Source organism: Temnothorax nylanderi, unplaced genomic scaffold (genome assembly GCF_030848795.1).
Source record: "Temnothorax nylanderi isolate EJ_2023f unplaced genomic scaffold, tnyl_v1.0 TNYL_tig0098_pilon, whole genome shotgun sequence".
Lineage (NCBI taxonomy): Eukaryota > Metazoa > Arthropoda > Insecta > Hymenoptera > Formicidae > Temnothorax > Temnothorax nylanderi.
The window spans coordinates 356452-374338 of record NW_027249160.1 but is presented as its reverse complement, the minus strand read 5'-3'; the positions used below and the strand labels follow the sequence as shown (position 1 = coordinate 374338).

At 31.2% G+C, this 17887-nt stretch overlaps 1 protein-coding gene across 11 annotated transcripts in view; it reads right to left on the bottom strand.

Annotated features, from left to right (window-relative positions):
- Positions 1-1401: 1401 nt before the first annotated feature.
- The window catches only part of Nfi (Nuclear factor I), a 48106-nt gene continuing 31620 nt past the window's right edge, over positions 1402-17887 (bottom strand). For 10 of the 11 annotated variants that reach the window (XM_071711385.1, XM_071711396.1, XM_071711386.1 and 7 more), the window contains 4 exons: positions 15734-15921; positions 14963-15325; positions 14561-14795; positions 1402-14466 (listed from right to left, as the gene is read on the bottom strand). In XM_071711385.1, coding sequence (XP_071567486.1) covers positions 14171-14466; positions 14561-14795; positions 14963-15325; positions 15734-15921 — 1082 coding nt within the window. In that variant the 3' untranslated portion in view covers positions 1402-14170. The remainder of the gene's footprint in view (positions 14467-14560; positions 14796-14962; positions 15326-15733; positions 15922-17887) is intronic. The other variant, XM_071711387.1, reaches the window with a different exon arrangement.

Below are 17887 nucleotides of genomic sequence, written 5' to 3'. Positions count from 1 at the left end.
ATGATATTTAATTCTTTTATTATTATGCCTATTAAAATAACAGAATATTTGTTCCCAAAAAACTTGGCGTTGCTAAATAAGCATCTATGCAAACCTTATAAGTCTACTTTATTCGCATAAGCTTCACACATGCCCATGAAACTTTGCATGAACATTTGTTTAGCGCAACACGCCAAGTTTTATTGGATCAAGTACCTATTCTGTTATTTTACTAGGCATAATAATAAAAGAATTAAATATCATGGTAAACATAATTTTTCATGCTCATTGACAAGTTCTTTTACATTAAATATTTTATTATTCTATTAAGTACGATAGAAAAATTAAATTATACATTATTTATGTGAGAAAGGATTAAATTATATATATATAAATTATAAATTCATGCTCACTTGGCACGATATCTAATATCACTACTTTTATAGCAAAAATAGATTAAAACAATATTGTTTCGTGCAATAGCTGTACGCACAATAGGGCGCGAATACTTGGCGCCCTTTTTTTACCCTTTTTAAAAAGGTTTTTTTATGTACCACTAGGCTAATTACTTCGTATCAATCTTTATAGCCTTTTAAAACGTCTTATTTTGTCAATTCGCGGTCATAAGCAGATTTATCCGTTTCAATTGCAATTTGTTATAAATACTTGAAAGAAAATATAAACACAGATACATATTCATATATAATAATGTACAATATATATATTTGTTTAATTGGTTTTCTTTTTTCCAAACTTTCGCAAAGTGCAGTTAAAACGGACAAACTATTTGTCATCATCATCGGGACGTAATCTGCGACTGTGTAACATTGTGTCACATTTAAAACGACTTTCTAAAGATAGAAGGGCTTCGTGAGTGAGGCGCGAAAGGGCCGAGCTCGAATAAATTCGAGTCAGATGAGACGTCCGACGTCCGACAAGTACGAGGCGATTACCGGAGACACTACCACCGAGCGCGTTGCTCAACGATGATGTTTCACTACATGATGATTTTCTCTCAGCGATGACCCAGAAACTGCCAAGAATTTATCATCTATCCGTTGTATAGCAGGGTCGACGCCCTCGAAGCCCATGCATCTACGAAATTGGGAGTTCTCGGTTGAAAATCTTACGTGATTCAGCCTACGAGTCATTGCCCGTTCCAATCGCATCTTCCAACACTTTTTTCGCGTTCAAGATGAAATAAATGCGTAATTGGTTCATGCGTATTTTGGATCCAGCAGATAGAAAGAGTAAATAAAGATATATGTAATGCCGAATAAATCTTTTTTATTGTTTTAATGCAAAAAAAGTAGAATCGCGATATCGTTAAAAGAAAGATAAATTACGACGTAATATGTCGGTTTATGGGAAAATAAAAAGGGTAATATATAGGAAAAAATAGGGGAAAAAATATGACATATATCTTTATAATATCAAGAAGTTTAATCAATATTGTCGGATATATAGTACATTATATATATATTTATATATATTAATATATATAAATGACAGTATGGACACAACGCATCATTGGCGTAGAAAGGTTACAAAGGAACCTTTCTTTTCTTAACTTTAAGTTCGTCGAAAGAATACCGGCCTTTACTATAAATATTATAGCTATTATTAATATTAAACATTAGAACTTTTACTCTTCTGCGCTTTCTTCCTCCCGCTATTTCTCTGCAGAAAAAGAGCTTACTCCAGGAGGCGTTCTAAGATAATTTTCGTGTATCGCAACATTCTTTTTTCTGTTTAATGCCGTTTAACATCACTATCACCACCGTGAATGCTTTCTATTTTTCTTATCTTGCTTTTCGCGCGCGTGCAGTGCACGTGCAAATAGATTTTTCCTGTCTTCTGCACGCGTTTCTTTCCCATCACTGCAAAGCGGTATTTATCACTCGTTTCTAACGGCGTATTACGCTAATTATTCTATTCCCTGATATATAACGTTCGTATCATAAAAAAACATTGTCACAAAAATGTGCAAATTGTGCATGAATTTCGATCAAGAAATAATGACTACTACGCTGCGTGTAACTTACACATTAAACGAAATTTAATTACATGTGTATTATAGCGATAGTGCGTGTAAAAAAAATATTACAAGAGACAACGAGTATTCTTACTGAAGGAACGATTACTCGAAAATAATTTTGATTGATATCACTGTGTTTTTTTATTTTCACATAATTTAATATAATCGCTTAATTGTGCGTTGTTCGTACCGAGTTTGAAATATTGACAAGAAAGAAATAAAGTTAATGAAAAAATATGTGCGTAACAAAAAAATATATAAAACGGTAAAAAAACCGGTGAAAAGTATGTTTCGTTACGTTACGTAATGTGTGAGTAGTTTATTTCTAAAAATAAACTTTTTTGTTGCATAATAAACTACGATTTCCAGTTTTGTTGTAGTATAGCTTTCCGAAATAAGAGATACATGTAAATTCTAATAAAAATCTCACGGAGAAACCAACACTTTAATTATATATAACATTATTAATGATCCTCTCGTTTCCTTCTTTTATAAAAAAGTCAACGTATACTCTTATATCAAACACACATACATACCAGCAAAATTATGTGTTTTAATAAAGAATATAATTATATTTATTAATTAATATGTGTCTATATGTAAAAATAATAACATATGTAAATAGAGCAATTTTAACGTTTTAATTATTAAGGACCTATCTCTCTTTCTCAAAATAAATAAGATAAAGCATACTGTATCATCAATTCACAAATTTTCTGCACATTACTTCTTTTTTTCTTGCTTATAGCTTCTGGAATAAATATTACATTTTATATCTTACAAATTAAGTTATGTGACCGGAAAACTGTCGTTTTTCGGTCACATTTCGACACTTGCTATGTAAAAAATTCTCGATAAAAGGTATAAAAACGAGCATTTGTTCCTTCTTCTAGTAAACATTGTCTTATTGATCTTTAAAGCTTTTTTAAAGTTTGCCAAAATGTCAAATATTAAATATTATATATACATCATATATAATATAAATTTTATTATTCGATGTATTACGCATCGGCGCAACATTAGCGCTTTCAGTCGAAGACTTCTCTAATTGTTATACATTTTATTGCTCTGACATTTCGACATTAATTTCAATATAAGTCGAATAAAATAAGCGCTTTACTTACTCTTACAGTATACTTAGTATACTATAATATACTAATCCTAGAAATCAATATCGAGTAACAACTTCTCATGTCAACTGACAACTTTTTAAATAATTATCGCCATTTCCCTATCAGTTGGATAAAAATTGTAGATGTATGTAAAACTAAATTGTATCATTATATATAAATTTTGTGTTTTACACTTTTAGATAGAGAGGGTTTAAGCACCTTGTATTTTTGTGCTACTTTGTAAACCTTTCTATTCGACTACATAGACAATTAAATAAAAAGATCTATACACAAAGTAGCATAAATATGCACACATACATATGTACGTAGATGTGCTATTTTGTATATAAACCTTTTTACTTAATTATACAGGTTTCCCCTGCTATCCGAAAGTTGAGCGTTTCTATGAAACCTTTCGTAAGCCGAAATGGCATGAAGCGAAGAAACAATTACCATTAATTCATATGGGGAAAATTTTCCTCGTAAAATTCTCCTCGGATTTCTTTTGGTTAGCGAAAACGGGTACTAATGTAGGTCTTTCATAAAAGCAAAGTGGCATAAAATGAACTTTCCAAAAGCAGAGGATATCTGTATATGTAATCAAATAGAGAGAAAGAGAGAGAGAGAGAGAGAGAGAGAGAGAGAGAGAGAGAGAGAGAGAGAGAGAGAGAGAGAGAGAGAGAGAGAGAGCTATATATAGTATACATATTGTATACTATACATAGCAATCTTAATGAGACGAAGCAAGCGTATTATCGAGACTTTTACTTTATAAAATAACTTTATATTAATGTATTTTTGATGCTCCTACGCTTTCCTTCAATCGTTTTGCACGTCTATTTGTCATTCTGTAAATACATTTTGCAATAATACTACACAACTATTTGCTAAATAAATATTCGATAAATATGTATAATAATAAGTACAACAAGAGCAATATTACCATTATTATTGTCATCTTTGTTGTAGTTATTATTATTATTATTAATATTATTATTGTTGTTATCATTATTATTATCATCATCATTATTATCGTTATTAGTACTATTACTATTATTACTATTTCATTTATTCATATAACTGTGTCTAATGTTATTGGTACCAGTATATTATTACTTACCGACTATTATATTATATTATTATTATATATTAATATATTTTATGACTTATATTTATAATACTTATTTCTAATGTTATCTCTCGCGGCTAAACTTGTACACGCACAGCTCTTTACTATCTTATCTAGCTTTACTACTTTATAAGTCGTAGCTATTGTTACCATCCTATCTCAGAATGCACATTGCACTGAATTGATGATGCAAGATTTTACCTCTCTATAATATTTCCTCATCTTACACCGCGCATGTTTACTCTTTAGACATTGTTTTTTTCCTGTCGAATTAAACACTTTTCCTATTTGTTTACTTACAAAGATAATTCCATATAAGACATGTCATAGTTTTCGTTACCAACAAATATAATTATTTTAAAATTTGAAAGACAAGATTTTGATCTTTTTTGCAAGTAAAAATAAAGTTAGGCATGCTATCATTCATTTTTATACATAATTACGTTGTCAATCGTATCATATTTAGCTACTGCCAATTTGAATTTTGTAGTTATTAATGGCATTGTCGTTATAAGCAACACCAAAAATTTTTATCAAAGACAGCTGTACCAACATTTTTATCAAAGAAAGCTGTACCTTATTTCGTCAATACCTTCATTATTTGATCTCTCTCATATCCATATTAAAGTAACATAAGAGCCATTCATATATTCGTACAGCTTTAGATCAAAGAGAAATTTACATATTTAATATTATAAGAAAATTAACCCATAGATATTTCCAAAAATTTAAATATTATAAATTCCGTTTTTTTATATGAAGATGCGACAAAAATCGCATACCATGGATACAAAGATGTAATGAAATGGAGGATATTATTGGCAGGATAAAATCTGAAACGGAAGAAATTTGATATCTATAGTAACATTTGCAAGCATACATGTACACTGTACACATGAGGATATATACACACACACTTAACGTTGCTCTCAGTTTTTAATATGGCCCTTTGTCGATTTTCTCTTTGTCTCGAACTTTAAATTTCTCATCATATATATTTTAATATTTTGCTGTATTGTATAAAGAAGCTCTTTTAACGAAAGTATAATAGAAATAAGGTGAGCAGAGACGTAGAATAACACACGAAAAAAAGGGAAAAAATATTATCTTGATATACTTGTCTGATATCATAAGAACAGCTGCCTTTTTATCTCAAATGTTTTGCATCCCTTAGCTAAACAAGTACCTTAAATCCTGAATTATCATATTTTAATGTTTATGATGTGCATGTATACATATATATTTACATACATATATGTATATGTATATGAATCATAATAAAATCAACTATATATTGTTTTATAATTTCAAATATAATGATAAACAAAAATTTCGAACTTTTTGCGAATTTTCTAGTATTTATATTTTAAATAATTGAAAATATCCATTATCAACCATTTATTCATGTCAAATATTCTTTAGATTTAATTTTTATATGCTTCTATTGTCTCTCCTGTTTTTTAATTATGTTTATCATTGAATAATGTAAATCTCACGATTTCTTCCGTGTGTGACGGCTTGCTCTAATTCTAAAAACTAACGTACCGCATCTCTTTTTGCGATACGTGAGTGGCTCGGGATAACGACGTTCGCGCTTAATTAATCGGAATTCCGAAGTTTCGACTTCCTTGACATAAATAATATAATTTATACATATTTCTACATTTTTTTTCTGCCTTCGTATATTAAGATTATGATTCAAAATCTGACATTTACACTTTAGTTTACCAAATTAGAAAAGGTTGTTCTGCATTAGAGTAGATTTAAAATTTATCTTATACGAAAACAGAGAGAGAGTTATTGATATCGGCTCATTGAAAAAGGGGATTGCGTGGAGCGACAAATATTGCTTATTGATACGAGACAAATACACTGCAAATCCAAGTGTGTTATTTTAACTGAAGCTCTTCTTACACATTTCTTGCCGTTTTAAATGACGTCATTTAACACGGTTGAACGTATTAATACGATTAAACGTGTTAATTTAACACGCAACAAAACATGTAAAACGAGCTTCAGTCAAATGTGTCATTTTTAAACGTTTATACGTGTAGAAATAACACACTTGGATTTACAGTGTACAATACAAATATAATGACAAAATGCAAAGTTACGAATCATTAGTGTGTTGACATTATGTCCTTGATGCATATACATATATAAATAATAATGCATTTAAAATATTTATTTAGCTAACATAGATTCTCCTTTTCAACCATCATTTATTTATGATAAATAAATTATGTCTCAGTAAAAATATGTATATCATGACCAGCGACTCTTGATTTCTATTCTGAATTATTCAATTATCATATCGATTTATCGCATAATCCATATTACAACTCCACATCTATTCTCTGCGACGGTTGAGATGAAACAATTTATTAATGCACTTTCGGTTCAAGGCAACTTGATATACTATACAAAATCTAAATATTTTAATCATTATATAAACTCGCGAACTGAATACAACTCTTTCTTACGTAAATTATTTAAATATATGTAGATAACTTCTTTTTAGCAAACGCCAAACGGATATAATATTAAGTAGAACAAAACAAATATTTTTACTCGACGGATATAAAAGCCAATGACTATTAAATTAAATTATGTCCTGTGGATAATAACAAGATATTCTTAAATATTTCCAAGGAATATAACGTCTCTCGAGTATTAGCCATGTCGCACGCGTGTCAATGATAGCATTAATTAATAATTAATAATTAATAATATTAACTACTCGTACAATTGTTCTATCTCTAATTAGATTTATATTTACTTATCATAATCGGATTTTCATGTATTTATCTTTGTGTATTTTTTTATGCGGCTATTCTGGATAAATAAATCTACGATCTAATTAACTTACATTATTATATCAGTTGGCACATTATTCTATCATCCACGCTTTAAAAGCGACATACTAATATCGTGATAATTGTATCATACGTATCACAACAACTTTTAACAATTTGTTAAAATTAAAATGAGATAGTTTCAATCTCATTTTAATTTTAACAAGTTGTTAAACTTTGTTACAATATAAAAAGTATCTAAGAAAACCAAAAGCGCTTTCAAAAATTATAACGCGATAAACTATTGCGAGAAACACAGGAGAAGAAAGAATTGACACATTAGAATTAAATTGCATTTAGTTCTGATAAATCGGCTGTTGAACCATTACAAATTTTTATCATAAATTGATCATAAAGGATAACATTGTATCCACCTATATAAATAATCCCAAGTTATTGCTTATATTGTTACTTTTTAATCAATTACACATTATCAATCACTTGATGTAAGGAACATTATTCAACATGAACGTACTCCTTCTTTCCTTTCTTCTTTCTCATGCATATCGGAAAAAAAATGTTTTGCGATGCACATATCCCGAACCACTCTGTTTTTTTTTAATTTATGTATATATTTTTTTAAGACATGTATATCACATCTTCAAGTTTTTAAACTTGTTTATTATTAATTAATTTTGTATTAACATGTTAAAAAATGGATAGCAATTTATCAACGCTGTTATCTTCTCACTTGCACATGCATACTTCGTATCGTCACGTACACATTTGTAATTTACTTTAGCTTAAAAAACTTTTAATAATATATTTTTTCCGCAATTAATATATTATCAAAATATCCTAACAAATAATAATTAATACTGACACTGCGACTTTGATGATAATTGCACGAAAAGAAGCAGTTACGCAATCGATAAAGAAATAATAATTAATATAAATTATAGCAACAATGTAATATCAATAACAACAATATTAGAGACTCGGTGGTAATAGTGATGATTCATACAATAATAATTGTAGTAATCACTCTGTTATTAGTAATACTAGATGTAGTAGAAATAATATTATTATAATTAATAGCTATAGTAATTGTAACAATGGTACTAATAGCGGTGGTAATAGTGTGAGATGGTGATAGGGGTAATAATAGTAGTAATAGTAATAGCTGTAACAACAGTACTAATAATAGAAATATGAAGATAATAATAGCATAAATATTAGTATAGTAATAGTAGAATAGAATCATTAATGATAGAACCATTAATAGCAGTGGTAGTAATAACTGCATAAGGCAGCAGTAGTAACAATAGAGAGTCATGGTCGTATCAATGACAATTGTTATCGTAACAGTAGCAGCAGCGATAGTAATAGTAAAGTACTTGTAGTATTTGTAGTAATAGAAGTATAGTAGCAGTAAGAATAATAACAGGAACATTATTAATAATAATGGTAGTAATGGTAATAATGGTAGTAATAGTAATAATAATAATAGTAGTAGCAACATTAGTAGTAGTAATGGTGGTGGTGGTGATAGTGATAGTAGTAGCAGAGCAATAGTAGTAGTAGTAGAAGTAATAGTAGTAGTAGTAGAAGTAGTAGTAGTAATAGTAATAGTAATAGTAGTAGTAGTAGTAGTAGAAGTAGTAGTAGAAGTAGCAGTAGTAATAGTACTAGTACCGATAATAGTATCAATAGTAGTAATAGTAATAGTAACAGTAGTAGTAGTAGTAGTAGTAGTAGTAGTAATAGTGGTGTGATAAATATTGGTAATGAGGGTGACAGTACGATGGTAATAGTAGCAGCAGCAGTAGTCGGTGTTGTAGTGGTAATATTAGTAGCAGTAATAGTAGTAGCAATAGCAGTAGTAGTAATAATATTAGTAGTAGTGTTAGTAGTAGTAACAGTAGTAGTAATATTAGTAGTAATAATAGTAGTGGTAGTAGCAGTAGTAATAGTGGTAGTGTCAGGAATAGTAGTAGTAGTAGTAATAATAGTAGTAGTATCAGGAGTAGTAGTAGTAGAGATAGTAGTGGTGGTAGTAGTAGTGTTGATGGTGTGAGAAGTAAAGGTACTTGTAGTGATGATAATATAAGCAGCATTGGGCGTTGTAGTAGTGGTATCATTAAGAGTAGTAATAGTAATAATAGTAGTAGTAGAGTAGTAGTAGTAGTATCAAGAGTAATAATAGCAGTAGCAGCAGTAGCAGTAGTAATAGTAGTAGTATCAAGAGTATTAGTAGTAGTAGTAGTAGTAGTAGTAATAGTAGTAGTAGTATCAGGAGTAACAGGAATAGTAGTAGTGGTAACAGCAACAGCATCAGAAACAGTGTTAGTGGTGATGGTGCTGGTGGTGGTGGTGGTGGTGAGTGGTAGTAGTAATGGTAGTCCTGATGATGATGGTACTAATAGTAGTAATGGTAGTATTAGTAGTAGTATAGTAGTAGTCGTAGTATTAGTATAGTAATCGTAATAGTAGTAGTATTAGAGTAGTAGTAGTCGTCGTAGTATTAGAAGTAGTAGTGGTAGTAGTAGTAGTAGTAGTAGTAGTAGTAGCAGTAGCAGTAATAGTAGTGATAGTAGTAGTAGTAATTATAGTGTTAATATTATAATAAAAATGGTAGAAATGTCAATATTAATAGTGATGGCAGCAGCAGTAAACATTGCAGTAAACATTGTATAAACATAGCAGTAACAGTGTAATAGTACAAGACAAGAGTAATAATAGAATTAGTATAATAATATATTTAATAGTAAAATATTAATAACAATAAATTAGTAATGGTGCACTACTCGTAGCACTAGTAATAACAGTTGTTGTTGCAGCAGTTTAATAATAAGCCTAGTTGTGATGTTAATAATAATATCGAACAATTTTATCATGATTATAATCTTCAATATAATTAGTAATTGTAAAGATGATATTATTTCGTATATTGCATATAACTGCACCAAAAAGATTCAATAATTTAATTTTATTATGAACTTATTAGTGCATTTTTATTATTGTTACCTAATCAAGTAATAGTATTTTTGTTTTTATCAATAAAACTTGAACTGCTTTTCTTCTTTTTTTGTGTAATTTACTTATTATTTCGTTATACATGTAGCATACTGTGTAGAGTTTTATATATATGTACCTTTTAAAATGTCAAACACTTTTTTATCTTGAAAAATGGTATGATTCTTTCATTACAGAGTGTGTGTTTCTGTTTTCAAGAAATTCCTCTTCTTCTTTTTAATAAACATATATTCATATGCAGGATATTTATTATTAATATAGGAGATACGCGTTGAAATTTGAACACTATTGCACGTTTTGAGAATGTTTGTAAAATGTTTATAAAATACTATTGATTAATTTAAGCAGAATTTTTATAAGAAACAAAGAATCGATGATTAGTGACTTTTAGATCAAATTAATGATAATTTTCAAATCCTACATTAAGAAAATGTATCATAGAAAAGTCACAAGACTCATCATTGATGAGACCATGTGGTAGAATTCATACACACCACAATCAATATATCTTTATAAAATTAGCAAGCTAAGTTAACCCTTGACACAGTACATGAGTAGAATTCCCGTATTTCTTAAATTTCCTTTATAGCTTTTGTTCGTACTGTAAATCAATAAATTGTTAGATTATTAATTTCGACGCAATTGTTTTTGTTCTTACTTTCTGTATTCTTAGGTATCTTATGTGATAATGAAGATAATGTGAATATAATTTCAAACGTAATGAGCAAGTAACCAACGCGTAACATCCAAATATTATCAATAAAAATGTAAAATAGAGGTAAAAGGATTCTATAATAGATTCCTCATCATCAATTTCATTATTTTTCCAACACTTTTGGTCACTACAAAAATTGTAACGATAACATGTTTTAATTAAGGATCGACATTAGTTTTAATTTAGTAAAAGAGGGAAAAACCAAGGAAATAAAACATTTTGCCGATCTGTGATCTTATTTTCATGATTCAAATAATAAAATATTTTACTTCTTATGATACAGTGCTCCCCTCCTCCTCTTTTTCACATCTCATCTTCTATCGCTGGGTTTATTTCGATTTTTCCACTTTACACGTGCGTCCACACACTCGCACTTTCTTCGTGCATCTTTTCTCGAGGAAACTTTATAACATATGTTATTTATGACTGTAAATTTAAAGTTGATACTTCATATCTCAACTCTCATAAAATAAATTGACTTATTTGGAATAGACAAGTAGAATTATCTCTCCATTTTTAGCAAGCGAGATATTGAATATTCAATCAAATAATCCATGTTTTCTAATGATGGATAAATAATTATAAAGATAAACAATTATATGTGCCGCTAGCACATGGAAAGTTATTTGTTCAACTACATTCGCAAACGTTTGGCTTTTAATCTTGCCTTATGATTTATCCACCATATTTACGTTTGTTAAAAAGAAATCGTGCTATAAATATAAAATATATTAATTAAAATATATTACAAAATAAGTTTCAAGAGATATTATGATTATAGTGAGATTTAATGCGATTTATATCTCGTTAAACTTTAGAAAAGAGAATATTTGTACTATTGGATTAAATATTCACTCGATTGAAAATAATTTTCAAAATATGGTTCTTCTCTTCCTACCGTGAATCTCCTCAATAAATCTTCATCAAATTTTTAAACGTTAATAAAACTAAAAAAAGGAACACATTAAAGAAAAAAACGCAAAAACATACGGTTGTTTGTTTCAACAAATAATCTTAATAATATAATATTAATATATAACTAATTTTTTTTTGTTATATGGATATAATGCACGTAAAATTGATAACATCTCGCTCACGTAAATCAAATGCTTTCATTATTTCATTTACATTCTTTTGTTTACGGATGATAACGAAAACAAGTTTGAATATTCTTTGTCACTTGTATGTAAAAAAAAAAGAAGAAAATTATTTTATAAATTAAGAATATTATTTCTGAAATATTTGATCAATTTACGAATATATACCAAAAATGTTTTGCTTGTCATAATTATAAAATAAATAACGAACATTTTTTAGTTATTATTGAATTAATCAAGTATCTTTTATATACAATATAGTAAACCCGTAGCAGTAATTTCATATTTTATGCATTTCTTTTCTCGATGTATTTTGTTGCCACAAAATTCATTATTGCCGAAAACAAAATTTATACAAAATTCGAACTTTATTCGCAATAATTGTTATATTGAATGCGATACTGCTCTATATATATATATATATATATATATATATATATATGTTTTCCTTCCTTCGATATATGTATATCGATATCGCCGATAACATATTTAAATAATTAAGCGTCTAAAATCCGCTACTAAACGATACATATCCATCTTGTCTCTAATTAGCAGCCTCTGATGACTAGTTATCATTAGCTCTCTTCTTCCTTAATATTAGTACTAGCCTGAGCATTATGCGACGTTGCTATATTTACTATCGAATATCACGCGTTCGTAAATCAGCAAATCTGCACAGATTTAACGGATCTCTAAAGTAGAACAGTTTATCTCCACCAACATTTTTCTCGCGTTAATCCGTTATTAATTTAATAATATTGTTATTCAAAGAGAATGGTGCGCACGCGTGCTGTATCATTGGCACGGAAAACTTTTATACATGGTTCGATTATTCGACGGATGAACCATGTGTGTTACCAATTCGTTTCTCATGAATTATTCATACATACCTTGATACGCGATACACGAGATAACGAATTTTATTTGTTCAAGCTACATCCGTATTTACTCCGATACTTTTAATACGCAATACACAATAAACTCTATAAAAGAGAAATACACGGAAATTCGTGTATGTACTTGTGCTCCAAAAATGTGGCGCAAGTTCTGAAATAAACGTAAAAGAATAATTTTTCGAAAGAGAGATAAAACTTTGGCACAGACATACAAAGAGTCGTTGATAAGCATATTGCTTTTTATTGCACTGTTAAACGAATATCAAAATATGCGGATGGGAATCTTTCGAAAAGTTTTCGACATAAAGAGGAGTATTCTGCGCTTGCGGGAACCGAATAAACGCTTTTACCGTTTTTGTATATGATACAAGAATCTCCCGACTTCCACACCTCCTTTCGGTATCATCATCGAAAACAAAGTAGTATTATAATTTTATACTTATTAGAAAGAACGTGTTTGCGGGTATATCACAATAATTTTACTATGAAAATAACGAATTTTTTTATTATAATACAGCACTAGAAGATTACCGTATTGCAATGCGATACAATTGCGATCGCGATCTTCTAAAGGATTACTTAAATAGCGTGAATAAGGGAACTCGGTTACTCTCATTTGTATATCTCGAGCCACAAAAAAACTATGGAAAAGAGAAAGAGAAAAAGAGAGAGGGTGAGGAGACAAAGAAATGAAAAGAAATGAAAACGATTTAGACCATTATTTGTAACTCATGGACCGTGTATCGATTGATACAAGTGCAGTTTATATGTAGTTGACTACAGATCAAAACAATACTCCACAATATCATGTAGTATCGTGTCCAACCGTTTGTGTGTACCAACTTTTGAAACTTTAAATTTGTCATTTTATCTAAATACGTTACATTATAGCTTGAACAATATTTCTTTGTAAGACACTGTACGTAGACAAGTTTCTGTTTTCGAGCAGGATAAGGCATGCACGGCGACGTTAACTTATGGCTATTCTAAGCGTCGCGAATTCTACCGCATGATAAACTATACTATAAAATACTTGGTTAGGTTGTCACAATATGAAACTTTGTATAGTACTAATCCATTCTGATAAATATGAATCAACGAATCTCTTCTTTTCTCAATTGCATTCCTCGAAAAGAGCATTCTTATTCTCTCACTTTGTAATATATAGATTAAGATCGAACTCTTAAGCATTCTATTCTCCGCAAGTTTAAATCACGTAATTGAATACGAGGCATAGCTTCCTGACAATTACTCTCGAACTCGGCTTCAGCCGTGACTTCGGCATAATTATTATATGCAACGCTAAGTACCGATCCTGACAAACACGACGGGTTTGTGAGTCTTTCGAGACTTTCCGTTCTCAGACTCCACTGTCACGGAGGAGACTTGGGTCCGCTGGATTTATCTGCCATTACTTGCTGCTGCTGCTGTTGCGAAGATGATTGCTGTTGCTGTACTTGTTGTTGCTGCTGCTGCTGCTGCTGCTGCTGCTGCTGCTGCTGCTGCTGCTGCTGCTGCTGCTGCTGCTGTTGCTGCTGCTGATGTTGTTGCTGCTGTTGGTGATGATGCGACGCAGGATCTGTGTTTACTCCGAGTTCGTTGCCTATTAAATTACCACTGCCATTTTTATCCACTACGCCACTCGTATGCACAGGATGAAAATACCGTTCTAAAACAATATATTTTTGTTTTAAGCAAGAAAAGAAATATACCTTACTAATATCGCTATTCAATGCTGGTAAAGACATTGAATTTAGCTTCACCTTCGTCCATGGCGGCTGGTGGCTCGCTGTTCGTTCCAGCGATGATCGGAGCGATCATGTTATAATCGTCTTCCAAATTGATAAATGGCCCGGTATTCCAACGCGGTGGGACATTAGAGACTGACCTTTGAGTGGCTACCGGTCTCGTTACCGACACAGGAGACGAGAATAGAGACAAGTTAGTCGGTGAAATTACTCCAGACATCGAGCTAATGGTCGGATACGTGAAGATTTGCTACAAAAGCGAAAGTAGATCACAACAATGATACATATACTTTCAAACAATACTTAGACTAGAATCAAAGAATGAAATGCGAGCGACTGTAATACAATAAAGATCAAATCGAATCCTCGACAAGACGAGAAAGGAATCGTAATATAAGAAGGCTCATTTTCACTAACCTGTCCGGGTTGTGAGTGAAAATGAGCAAATGTATATTCCCTGCTGGTGGTATGCGGTGTAACGAGAATTCTGGCGGGACTCTTTCGTCCAGCGGATTCGACAGAATTCTGGCAAGCGGAACCGACGAGACCGACTGCTGCCGCGGCGGTCATCTGTTCCTGGTTAGGCCCTAGCTCGGCTGGATCCGTGGGTGACGTGGACGATGTTGGTGGCGAGTTAGCGGTCGTCGCTGCTAGCTCACCCGTCGATCTTATTATCGCCACTGGTCTGGCCATAGGAGCAGGTGGCGGCGGCGGTAACATCGAACTCGGATAATACTGCGGGAACTTTTGTATACCGGTGCGTGATCCGGTTAGCTGCGCCTGAAAGTAATCAGTTACGCATAGCATCCTATTCTCTGTGTATTACTCTTTAACAATACGTTCCTCAAGTTAGAGACGAAATAAACCATCTCCTTTGTTAATTATTACTGGCGAAGAAAAAGATTACCACAGGTTTAAAGTTTAATTGTACAAGAGATTCATTTGTACATACAAGAGATTTGTACGATATGCTAAAGATTAGAAAGCTGCGATATATAATGATATTCCTCGATACTTTCGCTACGAAAAATGTCGAATCAAGGACTCTGCTGTTAAAAAATAAAACGCGAAAAGTAGAAGACACTGTGAAATTTTTGTCATTGCAGAAACGATAGAGATTTCATATAATCCATAAAACGTTCGCGAAACATCGCGTATAATTCTAAATGTTCGCTATATTAAGGGTACCTGGGAAAGTTGCTGGGTATTTTCCGCTTCTTGACAGACAAATGTCACAAAGTCTGAAAGAGTGTCATGTCCGTTCTCAGGATACTTTACTACCCCTGTAGATCCAGGATGTTCCGGCTGATAGTAAGCGAGTCCAGGCATACTTTGACCGGAGCCACCGGTTAGTCCTTCGTGAGGCGAATGCAATCCTGAAACACATTTCCCAATGATCATCTGGTCTGATTAACGACATCGATGTCATGATAAACCACCCCCTTAACTTAACGCTTGTTCTTTCCTTACCTTCGCGAGCAAAGAAGATTAATTTACTTAACCTTTGTCTTTCTCTCTTTTTTGTCTCTCTTTTTGATCGAAATTGGATGATTTACATTATATCGCGACCTATTTACAAAAATCCTATCTTAAAATCACATACAAAAAACGTTTCGATCTCTTTTGCGATACGCGAAAACGGCATTTTTCTTTCGAATTACAAGTCGTTAACGAGTCTTCACCTATTGCCGAAAGACAAAATTATTTTGTCCAATTTATTTGACGCCTCCGTGCAAATTTATTTCATCTAGGATTATTGCGTTTATTGTTTCTTTACATCATTTTAATTATCATCGATAGTAACGTGTAATTGAACAATTGGTAATAATGTTTCTTGTACAAATTAGTTGTGTTTAACACCTAGCTACGCTTAATATAGGAACATTAATTTTTTTTTATTATGATAATAAATCGCATTCAATTACGCTTACATATATGTACGCGTGTTTATACCGAATCACGAAATTGAGATAAGTTGAAATTGAGATAAGTTACACACATGGAGGTAGAGAGAATCGTAGAGGTAAAACGTATTAAGCTAATGAAAGTAAAATATTCGATTAAATCTCTCCCCGTATATACCGTTTCTTCTTTCGACGGCATTGTAGCTTAGCCCAGTTTCGTAACTAACACACGCATAAATATACAGATAGATAAATACATGGATAGTTAGATAAGGGCAGAAAAGTCGTTGTTACCATGAGCTTGTTAGGGGGTGGTTTTAGTGACGCATACAGAGCCGATCAAATTCTGATCGGCTTATATCGTCAGTACAGATTATATTCCGAAACTATCGCAGCTTCTTTCAATCACGAATTCTTCATAAATTTCGAATACTACTTTTAGTTCTAAATATTTCTGGTCATTTGGCCATTAAAATAGAAAAAATACAATTTCACTTAAATTCCTACAATTCTCATTGGTCGATTTAACAATCGAATATACCATCAAATTGTCACTGGAGCTTAGAAACATCGATCTCGGTGATTTAGTCGAAGAATTTATAGATGAAAGAAAGTACGATAATCCTGGAACACTGTACATAAATATATATATATATATACATATATGACGTACATACATACACATATACGTATGCATTGGATGATGCATTCCAAGCGTGAGACCGAATGGATGAAATGTACATTTATAAAATACTGCATTTTTAATATAATATGAGTTAAAATATATTGCGTGTTACAATAGTCACAGTTAATTAGTTATGGCTTTGTAATCCATCGCGTTGCTTTGTATCGAAAATGTAATAATATTTTGTTAAAATAATATATATATATACACACAAGTAAATCTTGCTGAAAGAAACTACAATTGGGTTGTAGATCATCAATTAGATCTCTCAATCGCGTTACAACAATCATGTGCTATTAATACTATCAATGCTATTAATTTAGTTTATACGACAACAGATAAGGTGTATTTTAATATGTGATATTTAAATAATTCTTATATATACATATCTGTGTGATTAGACATAGTATGGATATGGTATAAACTTTTTAATGGCGCTTTAAGTAATTTATTTTGTGCACGGCATAGATAATACGTGTACGCATAATACGTGATAAGAGATATATACATATACGTATGTAAGTGTGTGTACGTGGACACACCAAGTGCAACAATATAGTGCAAACATCAAACAAACAGCAAGATAACAACGACTAAACAACACATCAAAAACATCAAATTAACAACAACATCAACATCAATACAATGATTAGAGTATATATATATAGATATATTAAACAACAACACCAACATCGCAACGATAATAGTGTAAGTAGTACCGTACGGAAAGGGCATAAACGTTTAATCAATATA